This window comes from Bubalus kerabau, chromosome 17 (assembly GCF_029407905.1).
Source record: "Bubalus kerabau isolate K-KA32 ecotype Philippines breed swamp buffalo chromosome 17, PCC_UOA_SB_1v2, whole genome shotgun sequence".
Lineage (NCBI taxonomy): Eukaryota > Metazoa > Chordata > Mammalia > Artiodactyla > Bovidae > Bubalus > Bubalus kerabau.
The window spans coordinates 58,086,456-58,103,621 of NC_073640.1; the positions used below are offsets into that span (position 1 = coordinate 58,086,456).

The 17,166-nt window shown below is 50.0% G+C and overlaps 1 protein-coding gene across 1 annotated transcript in view; it reads right to left on the minus strand.

Moving 5' to 3' along the window:
- Window positions 1–3,479: 3,479 nt before the first annotated feature.
- LOC129631317 (tetrapeptide repeat homeobox protein 2-like) overlaps window positions 3,480–17,166 on the minus strand; it is a 95,323-nt gene continuing 81,636 nt past the window's right edge. The window contains exons 2-4 of the mRNA XM_055552251.1: window positions 5,843–5,906; window positions 5,218–5,387; window positions 3,480–4,728 (exon numbers count right to left, since the gene is read on the minus strand). Of these exons, the coding sequence (XP_055408226.1) occupies window positions 4,237–4,728; window positions 5,218–5,387; window positions 5,843–5,867 (687 nt within the window). The 5' untranslated portion in view covers window positions 5,868–5,906 and the 3' untranslated portion in view covers window positions 3,480–4,236. The remainder of the gene's footprint in view (window positions 4,729–5,217; window positions 5,388–5,842; window positions 5,907–17,166) is intronic.

Genomic DNA, 17,166 nt, shown 5'->3' on the forward strand with positions numbered 1-17,166 from the left:
GGAAGAGGGAGCTGGAAAGAGAGGTGAGTGATGCTCCCACCTGAGATGGGAAGAAACAGAGGGAGAGGGAAGGTTTTAAAAGGGAGGATACGCTCCCTGGCTGTGATGGTTAGCAGTATTTGCATGGTTGTTCGTGCATTCGTGGTAAGTCATATCCGACTCTGTGATCCCGCCAGGCTCCTCTGTCCATGTGGATTCTCCAGGCAAGAATACTGGAGTGGGTTGCCATGCCCTCCTCCAGGGGATCTTCCTGACCCAGGGATCGAACCCCAGTCTCCTGCATTGGCAGGCAGGTTCTTTACTACTAGCGCCACCTGGGAAGCCCTTTGCATGGTCACGGGCTGCATATTTAAAGAATAAATAAGCTAAGCTATAAATGAAGAGGGTGTGAGCAAGAGGGGGATGGAGGGACTGTGAGAGAAAAGAAACATTGTCTGGAGTTTCAAGCAGTATGCACTAGTCACTGTGCAAAGGACTAGGATTCCATCAACTCCTCATAAAACTCTTTTATGGACCTACAAAAACTGTATATATTTAATATATCCAGCTGAATGAATTTGGAGATAAGTGTACCGAAATTTTGAATAAAAATGCAAATGCAACCAAGTATGTCTGTGATCTACACCGTGCTCCGTCCACTGCCCCAGTCACGACAGATCAATCAGGGCTAGAGGAGATCGGGCAGCTTCATCTTTCCTTCCTGAGAGCATCTCCCTGGGACTTATGTTGGGGAGGAGATCCTGGGGACCCCAACAGCACCAACTGCCGAAACAGAAGTCTCCTGGTCACCAAGGAAACACGGGAAGATGTGAGTGGGGGTCTGAGAAAGTTTTGAGTTTCATCTGCCAGTGAGTCCCATGTCCCCTTCAGCCCACCTCTGATCGTGCCTGTGCTCATATTCTGCAGATGCTGGCGTGACTGGCCTAAGAGGTTGGGGCACGTGGTGAGTCAGACTAGGTCAAAGCCAAGGAAACCTGCTGGGGAGAAGTCCAGGGACCTGAAGGGGCGGGAGAGAGGCCAGAGAGAGGGAGAAGGAAGGGAAGCACACGGGGCAGAGAGACAGGAGATGGGTGAGTCAGAGGAGGGAAAAGATGGTGATGGGGGTCAGGGGGCTGTCTCAGCAGTAGAATAGTGCCTGCATGCGTGCAAACTCGCTTCAGTTGTGTCTGACTCCTTTCGACCCTACGGACTGTAGCCTACCAGGCTCCTCTGTCCATGGGATTCTCCAGGCAAGAATACTGGAGTGGGTTACCATGTCTTCCTCCAGGGGAATCTTCCCCGATCCAAGGATGGAACCTGAATCTCTTGAGTCTCCTGCATTGGCAGGCAGTTTCTTTACCTCGAGCGCCACCTGGGAAGCCCGGGAGGATAAGACCACCCATTTACTCAGCACTTCCTGTCAATCAGTGCCCAGTGTGGCACACGCCGTGTAATTCACACCCACCCCCAGTGATGACTGTTACCCAAAGCCTCACAGAGGTCCAGCTGTCCACGTGGCTTTCTCTGAGTGGTCCAAGAAGCAGATAAACTTGGTAAAACTCGAGAGAGTGGAGGGGTTAAGGACTGAGGTCTTCAGCTGGGCAGCCTGGTTCACGCTCAGCTCAGACGCCTGCTGTCTTCTCAGAAAGGCAGTTGAAGGCTCTGCTGTTGGGTGTGACCTCCTGTAGGTAAGGGATTAGGTTGCTGACCTTAAAGGGCCTTTTGTAAGGATATTAGAGCATGGAGGTCAGCAGCTGTCACATGGAAAGTGACACATGCGGGAGGGACCTTGTCTGTTTTCGTTTAGGGAGCAGGGCTGGGGTGCCTCAGTTCCCTTTCCTTTCTGCCCCACCCCCTAACTCCCCCTCTCTGCCTCTCTGTATGTCTCCTCTGCCTCTAATCTCTCTCCTGTGTCCCTCAGTCTCCTTGCAGGGTCTGTGTGGTTTTTTTTTTGTCTCCATTCCTACCAGGGCCTCTCTGAAAAACACGGTCTCATTCTATCCTCGCAACTGTCTCTCCACGCCCCCAAACCACAGTCTGTCACGTGGACCTCTAAATCCCTGCTAATTCTCACTGTATTTTGCTGAGGCTGGCCTGGCCTAAGAGGATTGGAGCATTTGCTAAAGGGGACCAGGATGGGGCCAGAAAATTGGCTGTGGGGAGACCTAGGGGTCAGGATGAGCAGCAGAGAAACTGGAAATAGAGGGAACAGGTAATTGGTACAAAGTTATAAAGATCGAGGACCCCAAATGAAGACTTTGTGGACATCGATCCATCTGTGATTGGACCCTTGATTGATGACAAATTAACCAACCTCTCCACTAAGTGACCACTGGAAATCCATGTGCGTGCTCAGTTGCTCAGTCGTGTCCAGCTCTGGGACTCCGTGGATGGTAGCCCCCCAGGCTCCTCTGTCCATGGGATTTCCCAGGCAAGAATACTGGAGTGGCTTGCCATTTCCTTCTCCTGGGGATCTTTCTGCCCCAGGGATTGAACCTGCGTCTCCTGCATTGGCAGACAGCTTCTTTACCACTGAGGCCCCTGGGATGGAAATCCATGAGGGAAAAAAACCCAAAAAGAAACCCTTACTTCACACCATGCATCCACAATCAGTTCTAGTTGTTTTAAGACCTAGGAGTTAAAACTGTTATGATTTTAGGGAAGAAGACATTATCTTTATGTGATAATGAAAGATATCTTAAACAAGAGGAAAGAGAAGAGCAGTAGGGACTTCCCTGGGGGTCCAGTGGCTAAGAATCCTCCTTGACATGCAGGGGACTTGGGTTCCATTCCTGGCTGGGAAATTAAAACCCCACATGCTGCAAAGCAATTAAGTCTGCATGCCACAAATACTGAGCCCTCATGCTACAATGGCTGCAAGGAAACAGCAACGATCCCACATGCCCCAACTGTGATCAGATGCAGCCAAATACTTTTTTAAAAAGCAGTAATGCAGGAGAAGAAAAGAGCAACTCCTCCCTCCACACCCCTGCCCCAGAAACCCCCGTGTTAGTCGCTCAGTGTCCCACTCTTTGCAACCTCACGGACTGTAGCCTGCCAGACTCCTCTGTCCCTGGGATTCTCCAAGACAAGAATACTGGAATGGGTTGCCATGTGAAACCCCTGAGCTATACTGGAAACAGAAGACTGGGAATCTCTGACTACTGTTATCTGTACATGGTTTTCAGCTTGTGACAAAGCAAGCAGACCTTGAATGTTGAGTTTTTTAAAAAAATTATTTTGGGCTGTGCTGGGTCTTCACTGCTGCATAAACTTTCTCTAGTTTATTGAGGTGGCTTCTCCTGTTACAGAGGCCAAACTCTAGGATGTGCAGGTCTTCGTAGCTGTGGCGTGTAGCATCTTCCTGGACCAGGTATTGAACTGGTGTCCCTGGCGTTGCAAGATAGATTAACCACTGGACCACCAGAGAAACCCTGAACAGTCAGCCTTTATAAACTTTATGTCAACTTGAAAATGGGGGCCTATCTTATAAAAAATCATTTTAAATTTATTTAAAAATTTTTATTCTATTTTTTTTCAGCGTATCATCGGGGTGTGCCACTGATGTAAATGAAAGAAAAACACGAATTCATCACAAAAGAGAACAAGAGGCACTGAAATACACAACATTAAAATCAAGAAAATTCTACTTATAGAAAATACACATGGGAAAAATGTTTGCAACACTTTAACCACCAAAAGAGATAGACATATAAATTCAAACAAATTGAGAAAAATGGAGGGGGCAGGGAGCACAATTTACAAGTAGTCCTAACGTCCAATTAACACCTGAGAAGAGCTTACTCAACTTCTGCATCATTGGAGGTATCAGTATTAAAACTACAAAGAAGCAGCAAGAGGGCATATCAGCAAACATGAAAATGTCTCAAATCCTCAACATTCGGGGGGCTGGGCGAATGATGTTGGTTTCGCTTGCACAGAAAGTTCTCCTGCAGCATCCACGAAGCCGGAACACACAGGAACTGCCAGTAGCGATTCCACTGTCTGCAGTTCCCACGTGCACCCCAAACAACCGGGCAGGGATCTTCAGGTTTCGCGACCCGCGGTGGCCTCACAGTGACACAGAAACGCCCCCTCCCAGGCTGGATCAGGGGAGGTGCACACAGTAAGGAGCTGTGAAGACCAAGCCATCACACCTTCCCGGACGCGGGGGCGCCACGTGCAGGCTCACAGCGCCCTGGTCCTCTCTGGCCCCTCGGGGTCTGCAGGACTTTGCGGGGACAGATGACCACGACCCTATAAATTCGTGAACCGCTGGGAGCCTAAATCATCCTCGTCCACAGGGGACACAGAATTCAAGGGAGAGGAGGGTTCGGAAAAGAGCTCCTGGACACAGTCGGGAAGCAGAACCGGAAGAGGATCTGGGCAGTAGTTCGGGGCGTCGGGGTCCTGAGGCCAGCCCGGGGCCGGAGCCGGGGCCGGCGTTGGAGCAGCCGGGCCATACACGTGGACGCCCTGTGCCGGGACCCACGTGGCCGGGTGGTGGCTGGAGATGCCAGGCTCCGGCGCTGGGAGCACCCCCGCGGGGCTGGGGGGAGGAGGGTGGCTGTAGAATCCCGGGCTGTCTGGGAAACTGGGGCTCGCAGCTGCGGCAGCAGATTCCGGGGCGGGGGCGGGAGTCCGGGGGGCTCCGGGGTCCGTGGGCTCATGGCCGGCCCGCTGGTATCCTCCCTGGGTCTGTCGTCGCTCCAGACGGGAGCGCTGGGCCCGGCGGTTCTTGAACCACACCTGGGTGGGCAGAGGGGACCGGGAGAAGGGGGTGTGAGAGGCGAGGGGCCCCGCGCTATATCGCCTTTGTACCGGAGGTGAGGCTGTCCAGCTGAGAATCCCGCCTCCCCTCTCCCTCCGCCTCCCAGACCCAATTAGAGGCTCCTGGGGTTCAGGAGGCAGCGGGAAGGGGTGCAGAGGGCACGGGGCAGGGCTTGGGCGCCCACGGGGCAGGAAGGGGTCTGCCCGAGAGGGCCCGCAGGGTCAGAGGCCCTGAGGGCTGGGCACCAGGACACCCCGGGGCGATGGGGGGTGTCAGGCAGGCCGCATGCGGTTGGCGGGGTGATACAGCACAGGGTTGGGGCGGAAGGGGTCCAGCCCTGGGTCCACAGCGGGGAGACCCTTTGCTTGCTGCGGCACCTGGGGCAGCCCTTGCCCCTCTGGCCTCGCGGTCCCCAGCGGTGGCTCAGTGACGGCGGAGGGGTGGCCCCGGGGCGGGCGGGCTCAGACCTGCACTCTGTGCTCGTCCAGGTGGAGCCTGGCTGCCAGGCGCAGGCGGTCCTGGTAACTCGGGTACTCATTCTTCAGGAAGGCTTCTTTGAGCTCCTCCAACTGCTCTTTGCTGTACACCGTGCGCTGGCGCCGCTTTCTCTTTGGGGGCGCTGACCTCCGCGTGGGCCCTGACCAAGGGGGAAACAAGGCCCATGAGCCCAGGAACAGGCCCCAGCCTGCCTGGCGCCCTCTCCCTCCCTGGACCAGACCCTTGTGAGCGGGTGGGACTCAGGCCCGAGGGCGGGAGGAGAAGCCTGGGGCATCTGGAGTGAGGTTGTTGGTCAGACCCTGGCTGTCCGCCCTCCAGCCCTAACCCCTGCACCTCTCTGGGCCTCAGTGAGCACAGCTTGGAAATGGGCTTGATCTCAGCCCATGGAGTATTTATTCCAGGGCCCTGCCTGGGAAGGCAGGCAGGACAGGCTCCTTGGTGACCCTTGGTGCTCTCCCCAACCCCCCACCATCTCCCAACCAAGGGGGGAGCCACCCCAACAGGGGACCCCTGAGGACCAGGCTCTCTGCTCCTCTTCCCTAGTAATGTGATTCCACCCCCAAACTCCACTAAGTCCCAGGAGGCCAGACTCACTCATGACGGACTCGGGTTCTTGCATCCTCCTGCTCTTCTGCTGTCGGAGTTTGATGCTCTGCTCACAGGCCTGGGACAGACATCCCAGTTTTATGCTGTGCCCACCTTAGGCACACCCTAAGGGTCCTGAAACCCACCCTCTCTTGCCCCACCCTCAGCCTCCCTGCCTGGCAAGAGAGTGATTAATAATTGGTTAATCCTTTCATTTGATGTTGTTGTTCAGTCATTCAATCGTGTCCAACTCTGAGATCCCATGGACGGCAGTTTGCCAGGCTTCCCTGTCCTTCACTATCTCCAGAGTTTGCTCAAACTCATGTCCATTGAATCTATGCCATCCAACCATCTCATCCTCTATCACCTGGTTTTCCTCCTGCCCTCCGTCTCTCCCAGCATGAGGGTCTTTTCCAATGAGTCAGCTCTTCGCATCAGGTGGCCAAAGTATTGGAGCTTCAGCTTCAGTATCAGTCCTTCCAATGAATATTCAGGGTTGATTTCCTTTAGGATGGACTGGTTGGATCTCCTTGCAGTCCAAGGGACTCTCAAGAGTCTTCTCCAACACCACGGAAGTGTGAAATCGGGCTCCTGGGACCCAAGCTCCTGAATGCAACAGGGAAACCAGACCCAGTTCATTCATCCACAAAGGCCAGGCCCCAAGCTGTCTTAATACAGAGGGTTCCTGGTGCCTCCCAGGACAGGACTCACTTGCAGCTGCTCAATAATAAAAGACTATTGAAAGTCCCTTGGACAGCAAGGAGATCCAACCAGTCAATCCTAAAGGAAATCAACTCTGACTATTCATTGGAAGGACTGATGCTGAAGCGGAAGCTCCAATACTTTGGCCACCTGATACGAAGAGCTGACTCTGGAAAAGACCCTGATGCTGGGTGAGACTGAGGGCAGGAGGAGAACCAGGTGATAGAGGATGAGATGGCTGGATGGCATCACGGACTCAACGGACATGAGTTTGAGTAAACTCTGGGAGTTGGTGATGGACAGGGAGACCTGGCGTGCTGCAGTCCATGGGGTTGCAATGAGCTGGACATGACTGAACGACTGAACTGAACTGAGGCTGCGTAGACCTGGATCTAAGCATTGTGCTGAGTTCCTGGCTTGTGCCTGGATCTCCAGGGGACCATGGGCAGGGAAGAACACAGCTCATGATGCGCATCCCCGGGGACTTTTATTGTCATCGTCGGGAGATGACAAATAAGTGATCAAGTATGACATGAAACAAAGCAAAGAGATCTTGCTTTTCGATTTACGTCACTCTTTGACGCTCATCGGGGCATTTTGCCATGAGTGAACATTTACTCTGCTCCCTTTCTGCCAGCCTTCTGCCATAATTGGACATCTTTTCTGCGTCTTGGGCAGCTGGGAACACACTAGTCCCCAAGACTGCTGCTGCTGTCAATAGGGGCAAACATGGTAATGTCCTTGGTCTATAGGATGTAACCGGAGGCCACCTTCTCTCTACTTTTTCAAGGTAATAAATGGAACATCGTGATGTTTAGATGAGCAGTGACTGAGAAGAGACTCCATGCCGGGGAATGGTAGCTTTCTACCAGAATCTGGCTTTCTCATGCTTTGGGAGTGTAGGCTGGTATCTGAGACAGACTTGGTGATCGCTGCCAATACCCTCAGCCTAAGACCATCAGGTGGACGGTGATGGTACATCTGTTCTGTCCAGAGACCTAAGTGGGTGATTCCATCCTCTTTTGGCGGTGCGCTCATGAGTTCAGGGGCCAAGGGTCAAGGGAGAACATGACTGACAAGGCTCACAGTCCAGGACACTAGAAATATATGGGAGATTACATTCAAAATTAAATATAACAAGGACTTCCCTGGCAGTCTAGGGGTTAAGACTCTGCCCTTCCACTGCATGGGGGCGAGAATTCGATCCCTGGTTGGGGAACTAAGAGCCTGCAAGCTGTCGTGCCAAAAAAAAAATTAAAACAGAAATGTTGTTATAGGTCAAGTTCATTGTTTTCAATTGCTGCTCAGTGTTAGATATAGAAGAGTTCCGTCATCTGTCAGCTCTTCCCTGTCAAGCCTAACAAATGTGGTGGGAAAGCAGGAGTGATGAGAAGAGTAATTTCCCTGCCTTCAAAGATTTTCTAGTGTGGCAGTTTATTTGGCCAATAAAAGTATACTAGATGGACTAACTCACGGATAATGTTTTAGGAAAATGTATACACTAAATGTGAAAATGTTCATGCCAAGCACTATTCGCAAAAACCAAAAGGTGGAAATGAAACAAAAATGTCCATCTATTGGTGGAGGGATAAACAAAACATCATTTATTCATACTGTGGAATATTGTTTTAACCACAGAAAGGAATAAGGTACTGATTCATACTGCAGCATGGATGACCCTGGAAAACATTAGGCTCATAGAAAGAAGCCAGACACAAAAGCTCACATGTTGTATGGTTCCATTTATAGGAAATGTCCAGAAGAGACAAAGCCATAGGGACAGAAGGTGGATTAGCACGTCCCAGGAACTTGGGAGAAGGGAAAATGGGGACTAACTGGTCTATTTCGGGTGGTGAAAACATTCTAAAACGGATTATGGTGATGAATGGGCAACTCTGTGAATAAATTAAGAAACCTTGAATTGTATGCTTTAAATGGGTAAATGTTATGTTGTGTGAATACCTATCAGTAAAAATATAGTCATGAATGCAATGCTAACATTACTGCCTACTAGACTGATCAAGTTGGGTGGGACATAGGGATAGGGAATGTGGCCTTCTCTCATTGCTGCTGGAATGAAGGTTGGTAAAAGATTTTTGGAGATTTTGGAGACCAAATTGGTGAAACTGAATAGTAGTGAATGAGTATAATACTTTTTTTTTTTTTTTTTTTTATCAAGAGGGATTTACTCCTGGGAGAATTTTTTTCTTGGCCACGGGAGGGATGTGGGATCTTAGTTCCCAGACCAGGGGTCAAATGCCCACCCCTTGCAATGGAAGCATGGAATCTTAACCCCTGGACCGCCAGGGCAGTCCTAACCTGGGAGAATGCCTGACCACTGTGAACAAGCGTGGAAAAGTTTACTTGCGCTATCAATCAGCTGAACAAATCGGATCAACTTGTGTCCTTGAAAAAGAGAATGAATAAATAATTCTCGGTAACTTTAGACTGTGGAATGCTAATTAACAAAAGGAATGAGGCTCAGAACCTTTAATAACAATTGATGATTTTCAGTGTAGTTTTTGCTTTGTTTGCCTGGTGTATCTCTTTTGTCAAAATAAATGTGTCTGAAACATCCCAAATCTCCCAGTCTAGAATGAGAACAACTCAAAAGTTGATGACTGATAATGTGCTAAGTGATCTGGATGAGTGTGCAGTTTTTGACGTGGAGTAATGTCTCAGATGGGCTTCCCAGGTGGCTCAGTGGTAAAGAATCTGCTTGCCAATGCAGAAGACACAGGAGACTCTGGTTTGATCCCTGGGTCGGGAAGAGCCCCTGGAGGAGGAAATGGCAACCCACCCTATCTCTTGCCTGAAAAATCCAATGGAGCCTGGTGGACTACACAGTCCATGGGGTTGGAAAGAGTTGGACAAGACTGAACTACTGAGAGTGCACGTGATGTCTCAGACACACTGTTCACTTCTGAGAATATATACATTCAATAAGCACATATTATATATATATATATATATATATCCATAATATATTTGCATTCAGTTCAGTTCAGTTCAGTCACTCAGTCGTGTCCAACTCTTTTCAACCCCATGAATCACAGCATGCCAGGCCTCCCTGTCCATCACTAACGCCCGGAGTTCACTCAGACTCATGTCCATTGAGTCAGTGATGCCATCCAGCCATCTCATCCTCTGTCGTCCCCTTCTCCTCCTGCCCCCAATCCCTCCCAGCATCAGGGTCTTTTCCAGTGAGTCAACTCTTCGCATGAGGTGGCCAAAAGCAAAAAAAAAAAAAAAAAAAAAAAACACAGCAAAATCAAGTACCCAGAGGCTGTGTTCATTTTTTCTCTTTTCTACTTCTTAACGGCTTTTATTTTTTAATTTGCAAGCAGGAAAACAAGGCTAGTTTCTGGTTCTGGGTGCTGCCCAAGGTCACGTGGATGCCTTGCCTTCTGTTTCTCTGACTTCATTTATCCCTGGGCTGGATGGAAGCCCAGAGGGCAGAGCCCATCCAGGGACAGCTGGGGAAAGCAAGCATTCCTGAAGGTTCCTCCTTGGACAGAAGAGACAAGAGATGGGAAAGGAGTCGGTAAACATTGATGCTAAGAGGGAAAAGCTATTACTTTCATTTTTGATTCAATCCGAACAGAAGCAATGGCTCTCTCTCCATCCATCAGTTTCTTGATCTCTGCGGCCCCCTTTCCAGACAAGCCCTGCTTCTAGCCCTCCCTGTAAGGTTGCTCCATCTCTGCCTCCTGCCTGAGAGATGCCCATCGAGAGACCTCTCCGGCTCTCTGCAATGAGTGTATGCTAAGTCACTTCAGTCGTGTCCAACTCTTTGTGACCCTATGAACTGTAGCCTGCCAGGCTCCTCTGTCCATGGGATTCTCTAGGCAAGAATACTGGAGTGGGTTGCCACGCCCTCCTCCAGGGCATCTTCCCAACCCAGGGATGGAGCCCAAGTCTCTTGTGTCTCCTGCATTGGCAGGCAGGTTCTTTACTCCTAATGCTACCTAAGGCAACACGAAAAGAGCAATCTGGGCTTGGAAGACAAGGCTGGGGAGATGGAGAGATGGGGGCCAGGGTTTGATCTCTACCTTCTAGAACTTCCTGGTCTGTCTCTCCATCACTGTGGCTCTTCTCTGGGTCTCTAGACACTGCTCTCTGCCTCTTCTTTCATTTTTGAAATACAGTCCATCCTCACTATTTGCAGATTCCCTATTTGCCAATTTGCCTACTGGGTAAAATTGCTTCACAACAGCCGAAGGAGCAGTCCAGCGTGTTTCTAGTTATTTGCAGACATGCACAGAGCTGTGAAAAACTCAAGGAGCCACCCTCACGTGCTCGCAGCTGACCAGGAATACAGGGACACTCTGCCTTCTTGTCTCAGCTCTTGTGCTATAAACTAGTGCACTTTTTGAGCTCTGTTCAGGCCACATTGGGGGGGATATTTTTGTGCTTTTAAAAATCATGGTAAGATTTTATAATATAGTATTGTTTTAACCATTTGTAAGCATATATTGTGGGCTTCCCTGGTAGCTCAGCTGTTAAAGAATCCGCCTGCAATGCAGGAAACCCTGGTTCGATTCCTGGGTCGGGGAGATCCTCGGGAGGAGGGATAGGTTACCCACTCCATTGGGCTTTTCTGGTGGCTCAGATGGTAAAGAATCTGCCTGCAATGTGGGAGACCTGGGTTCGATCCCTGGAGGAGGGCATGGCAACCCACTCCAGTATTCTTGCCTGGAGAATCTGCATGGACAGAGGAGCCTGGCGGGCTGCAGTCCATGGGGTTGCAAAGAGTCAGACACAACTGAGCGACCTAGCACAGCACAAGCATAGAGTTCAGTAAATACATTCCCGATGTGTAACCATCACCACTCTCTATACCTATATCATCGTGACAGAGACTCTGGACCCATTAAACACAAACTCTCCCCCTTCCCCCAGCCTCTGGTAACCTTTGCCGTACTTTGCCTCTCTCTGAAAGCTCTGGTTACCTCCTCTAAGTGGAATTGTACACTATTTTTTCCTTCTGTGTCTGGCTCATTTCACTAAGCAGGCTATCTTCAGGGTTCTGCTGTGTCGGGGTGTGTATCAGAGTTTTATTCCTTCTTATGGCTGGATAATATTCCATTATATACATGCATATTCTGTATTTTGTTTCTTCTTTCATCTGTTGATGGGCCCTTGGGTTGTTTCTAGCTCTTGGCTTTTGTGAAGAGTACTTGAACTAAGGACACAATGTTTAAATCTTTGCTTTCAGTTCTTTTGGCTATATACCTAGGAGCGGAATTGCTGAATCATATGGTACTTTGGTCATCTGAGTTAAATTCACCCATTCCAGTCCATTTCAGTTCGCTGATTCCTAGAATGTCGACATTCACTCTTGCCATCTCTTGTTTGACCACTTCCAATTTGTCTTGATTCATGGACCTGACATTCCAGGTTCCTATGTAATATTGCTCTTTACAGCATCGGACCTTGCTTCTATCACCAGTCACATCCACAGCTGGGTATTGTTTTTGCTTTGGCTCCATCCCTTCATTCTTTCTGGAGTTATTTCTCCACTGATCTCCAGTAGCATATTGGGCACCTACTGACCTGTGGAGTTTCTCTTTCAGTATCCTATCATTTTGCCTTTTCATACTGTTCATGGGGTTCCCAAGGCAAGAATACTGAAGTGGTTTGCCATTCCCTTGTCCAGTGGACCACATTCTGTCAAGTCTCTCCACCATGACCCGCCTGATGCTAAAGCTGAAACTCCAGTACTTTGGCCACCTCATGCGAAGAGTTGACTCATTGGAAAAGATTCTGATGCTGGGAGGGATTGGGGGCAGGAGGAGAAGGGGATGACAGAGGATTAGATGGCTGGATGGCATCGCTGACTCAATGGACGTGAGTCTGAGTGAACTCCGGGAGTTGGTGATGGACAGGGAGGCCTGGCGTGCTGCGATTCATGGGGTCGCAAAGAGTCGGACACGACTGAGCAACTGATCTGATCTGATCTGATGGTACTTTGGTGCTTTTTGTTGGTGATTTCACTATTTATTTTTTCATTTATTTACTTTTTTGCCACGACACAAAGCATGTGGGATCTTAGTTACCCAACTAGGGATCAAACCTGTACCCCTTGCATTGGAAGCGAGGAGTCTTAACCACTGGACCATCAGGGAAGTCCCAATCATACTGTTTAAAATACTCCCAAGCACAGTGCTGAATTGTCTTCTGTTCCTTTCCAGAAGGCAGTGATGTGTCCCACTGAGAAAATAGGTGTTCGCGATAAGCTCCCTTCCCCTGTAAATTATAGTGCTGCTGGCCATGTGCTCAGTGTGCAAGAATCAACTATAAGTAGTAAAGAGTGTCCTTAAACAGAAACACACATGAAACATACATGTAACGGGGAGACATACTGACTGATGGAAAGGTAAGCAGAGGCTCCGAGAAACCTAAAAGCAGAACTGAATACAAGCATTCCGTGAGCTCAGACGGTAAAACGTCTGTCTACAATGCGGGAGACACAGGTTCAATCTCTGGGTCGGGAAGATCCGCTGGAGAAGGAAATGGCAATCCACTCCAGTACTATTGCCTGGAAAATTCCATGGACAGAGGAGCCTGGTAGGCTACAGTCCATGGGGTTGCAAAGAGTCGGACACGACTGAGCGACTTCACTTACTTACTTACTCAAAGAATCACGGCAAAAGATGTCACCTGTGAGCTCAGAGCTTGGAAGGGAGGGAGCCCGCAGGCATAACAAAAGCCTGGGGGTCTAATCCGGTGCGGGAGGGGTTCTGAAAATTCCCAGCGAAGTGTCAAGCGTCTGGGAAGAGTGGAACCTGACATTGGCTCCCTGACTAGACAGGTTTCTGCCTCCACAAGTTCCCCCCATGAGGTCTCATCCTTGCCCCATTCAGAAGGTTCTGGAAAGAATAGGGGATGTGGAACCCGTGAGTTCCTGGGGCTGTCTGCAGCTTGGTAGCCTCGGGAAGGAAGCCCAGAGTGTTCATCAGATGCTAAAGGAGAAAGAGCTTGCCCTCAGGGGCTGCCTGCTGCTTTGTTTTGGAAAACCTTGTGAGTCTAACCATTGTCCCTCCTTCTGGAACGCGAAGGCGGGCATTGGGGGTGGGGGTGGGAGGCTGGAGAGGTGGGGGTGGGGAGCTTTTGAGGGCAGCCCAAAGGCTGTCAATATCTGTCCCGTAAAAACACACGTGCCAAGAATTAAGGATTCTAGAAGAGACACTAAAACCCTTAAAGAAAGGCGAGATGGTGTGAAGACGTAGACAGAAGCGTCAGGCTCTTCCGGGCGTGGGGAGTAAGATACCTCCGCTCCCAGGTGCCCCTGCCCCATCCCTCTGTGCCCCCAACCCGCCGCTCCCCCACATCCGAGCCTCCTCTTGGGGGGGGTCTCAGTGTGTGAGACGCCTCAGACCTCCTCGTGGCAGCTGAAACAAGCAGGAATGTTCTTTCTATCCCGACGGTCTGTCCACTCCCCTCCCCCCAGCCCATCACATGACGGTCCACTCCCCCAGCAAATTTGATCTAATTCTGTCTCGGCTCTGCTGAGGCCGGCCTGGCCTTAAGAGGATTGGAGCATTTGCTAAATGGGACCAGGCCAGGGTCAGAGGACCAGCTGTGGGGAGACCTAGGGGCCAGGGCGGCCGCAGGAGGGCGTCAGAGGCGATGAGGAGCCCACCCGAGAGAAGGGGTGAGGGGGGCGGCGCGCGCATGCGCACTCCCTGGCTGTTTGGGCAACAACATGGAAAGGGTTAGGAGGGGGCCAACTTGATTGATGTAAAAAATTTATCTTGAAACTTCTGATTTCCTACCCTCTTTGTCCTCTCTGTCTCCCTGGAGTCACAGGGAGTTCTAGAGATGGGGAAAGGAGGTACAAGTGAGGGACTCTGGGTGTGTCTGACCAGGGCTCTCAGAGATGACCTGGGGCTCCTGCTCAGACAATATTCTGGAAGGGTCTGACCTGCCAGCAATTTTCTGCAGAGCCCTGAGGTTCGCCTCAAGACACGAGGTACCTTGTACTGTTGGGGTTTTTCAAGGAAAGCGTTCAATTAAAAAAAAAAATACGGAATTTAAAATACATTTTTAAAAATTACAAACATTTTTTAAATACCTCCATTTTAACTTTGAATACAATAAATAGCAACTGATATAACCAAGCTTCCCGAATCCTCAGTTATTTTGAAAAGCTGGTGAGGTCGTGGGTCGTGTCTGTTTCCCCGTGAACATATTAAGAATGAGTCAAGGGTAGCAATGCACTCAAGGGCATTGGTTTCGATGGGCAAAGAAACCTTGGCCCAAATATTGTTTTGCTTCGCCATTAGCCATGTGTCTCTGGGCAAGTCTCTCCTTTGTCTGCATCTCAGTTTTCCTCCTCTGAAGACCTAAGTTGATAATTCTCATCTCTGAAGCTGACAATCTGTCCAGTGTACACGCCAGTATGGAGAGTCCAGCTCTTCTATCCAAAGAGGCTCCCAAGTTTGGTCAGTAAGGGGAGCAGTCCTTTCCATTTGTCTGGGCTCAGGGGTTCCCAGTATGCAGGGCTTCCAGTGTTAAACTGCATGTGCGCTCAGTCATGTCCAACTCTTTGCGATCCCAAGGACTGTAGCCCACCAGGCTCCTCTGTCCATGGGATTCTCTAGCCAAGAATACTGGAGCGGGTTGCCATTTCCTTCTCCAGGGGGTCTTCCCAACTCAGGGATGGAACCGAGGTCATCTGCATTGGCAAGTGTGTTCTCTACCACTGAGCCTTCTAAACTGGGACAGTCCTGAGAAAACTGGGTTGTTTGAGGCCCTTATTCCTATGTTCCTCTGGGGTCCCATCGTTTGGGAACCTTGGGTGTCCTTATGGTCTACTCGTAACAGAGTTAATGTCCTTAGGACCTAGTCCAGCAGCACAGACTCTGCTGTCACTATTGGGCCCATATTTTATATATATATATATATATATACACACACACATATTTTCATACACACATGCAAATGCATAAGTGTAGTATTTTTACTATGTCATGTGATCTATACTATAGAATTATGATATATGTAATATTACACACATATATGTCTTTATCTAACATGCAGTATTGTCAGCCTTCCCTTTTCGCCATCATGAGGGGACCTAGAGGCATCAGTGTGAGCTGTTAATTTCCATTTCCCTGATGACAGATGAAAAGTCATTCTGTGTCGTGAGTTTACGAGCCATTTGCTAGCTTCATTTTTGAAATGCCTGTCTAAGTCTTCTGCATCCTGGGTGAAATTCAAGGCAATGATGTTTCATAATCCCAAACGGTGGAGCCAGGGAGATCACCGTCCTTGCCCTGGAGACCAACCAGTTGAGCCTGAGGCTCTTGCTTGGGGCTCCTGCGGTTCAGCAGCTCTGGGTCCAGGCTCCCGCCTGAGCAGGTGCTTGGACAGGTGAGGTCTAGAGGCTCACACCCATCTTGTGGGTTGTCCTGGAGATAATCTACAACTGGAGAAACCAAGCCTGGGGGTTGGGGGCGGGGCAAGGCGCCTGCCCCTGGACAGGCAGGAAGTACTACATCCAAAGGCAGTGATAAGAGTTTTGCAGAAAATAAAATGGCGTGAATGTGTTAGGCAGCTAAAGGGGTGCAGGTGTGAGGAGCCCTCAGGCATGTGGTTGAGCCGAGACTGAAACCCATCAGTGACTTGAAGCAAGGGTCCTGCAGCATCTCACACAACCTGGAGACACCCCCACGGTCTAACCCCGTTCCCTCCCACTGCAGTCATGGGCCCTTGGTATTGTTTCTTGACAAACACCAAGATTCTTTCTCTTTTGTGTCTTTCTGTCTTGGTCGTTCTATCATTGTAATGAATGGATGTTTATTCCCTCTTTGTAGCTCTCCTCTATCTCACTGTATCTCTCAGTCCTTTATGCTCCCTCAGTTTCTCTGTGGACTCCGGGAGTTGGTGATGGACATGGAGGCCTGGCATGCTGCTGTTCATAGGGTCTCAAAGAGTCGGACACGACAGAGTGACTGAACTGAACTGAACTGAACTTGCTCTTCACCGCCAGCTGTTCTGAAACCCTGTCTCTCGTGGGTGCCCCTCTCGCCTTCTGGGCTCCTTCCTTGTGCTTGGCTAGCGGTGAGGACAAAAAGAATAACCAGGGGGGTGGAGGGGGAGTGAGTGGTTAGAAGCCTGTCCACACAGAGATGGGCACAGGTTTCTAATTGTGATCCTGAGCAGAGATCTGATGGAGGCTGGGGCTATCAGTTCAGTTCAGTTCAGTTGCTCAGTCGTGTCCGACTCTTTGCGACCCTGTGAATCGCAGCACGCCAGGCCTCCCTGGCCATCACCAACTCCTGGAGTTCACTATAGGGCTGCAAAAAGAAGCTTCTGCAATCCGCCTTGTCTACGCTTCAAGTAGTCCACGTAGTGAGAAACAGTTAGATTGGAGATAATATTTCCCTCCAATATTCTTTTTTTTTTTTAAGTCAAGGCACAATTAAAAAAATTATTGGGCTTCCCTGGTGGCTTAGATGGTAAAAAAAATCGCCTGCAATGCAAAAGCCCTGGGTTCAATCCCTGGGTTGGGAAGATCCCCTGGAGGAGGGCATGGCAATCCAGTCCAGTATTCTTGCCAAGAGAATCCCATGGGCAGAGGCGCCTGGTGGGCTACAGTCCATGGGGTGGGAAAGAGTCGGACA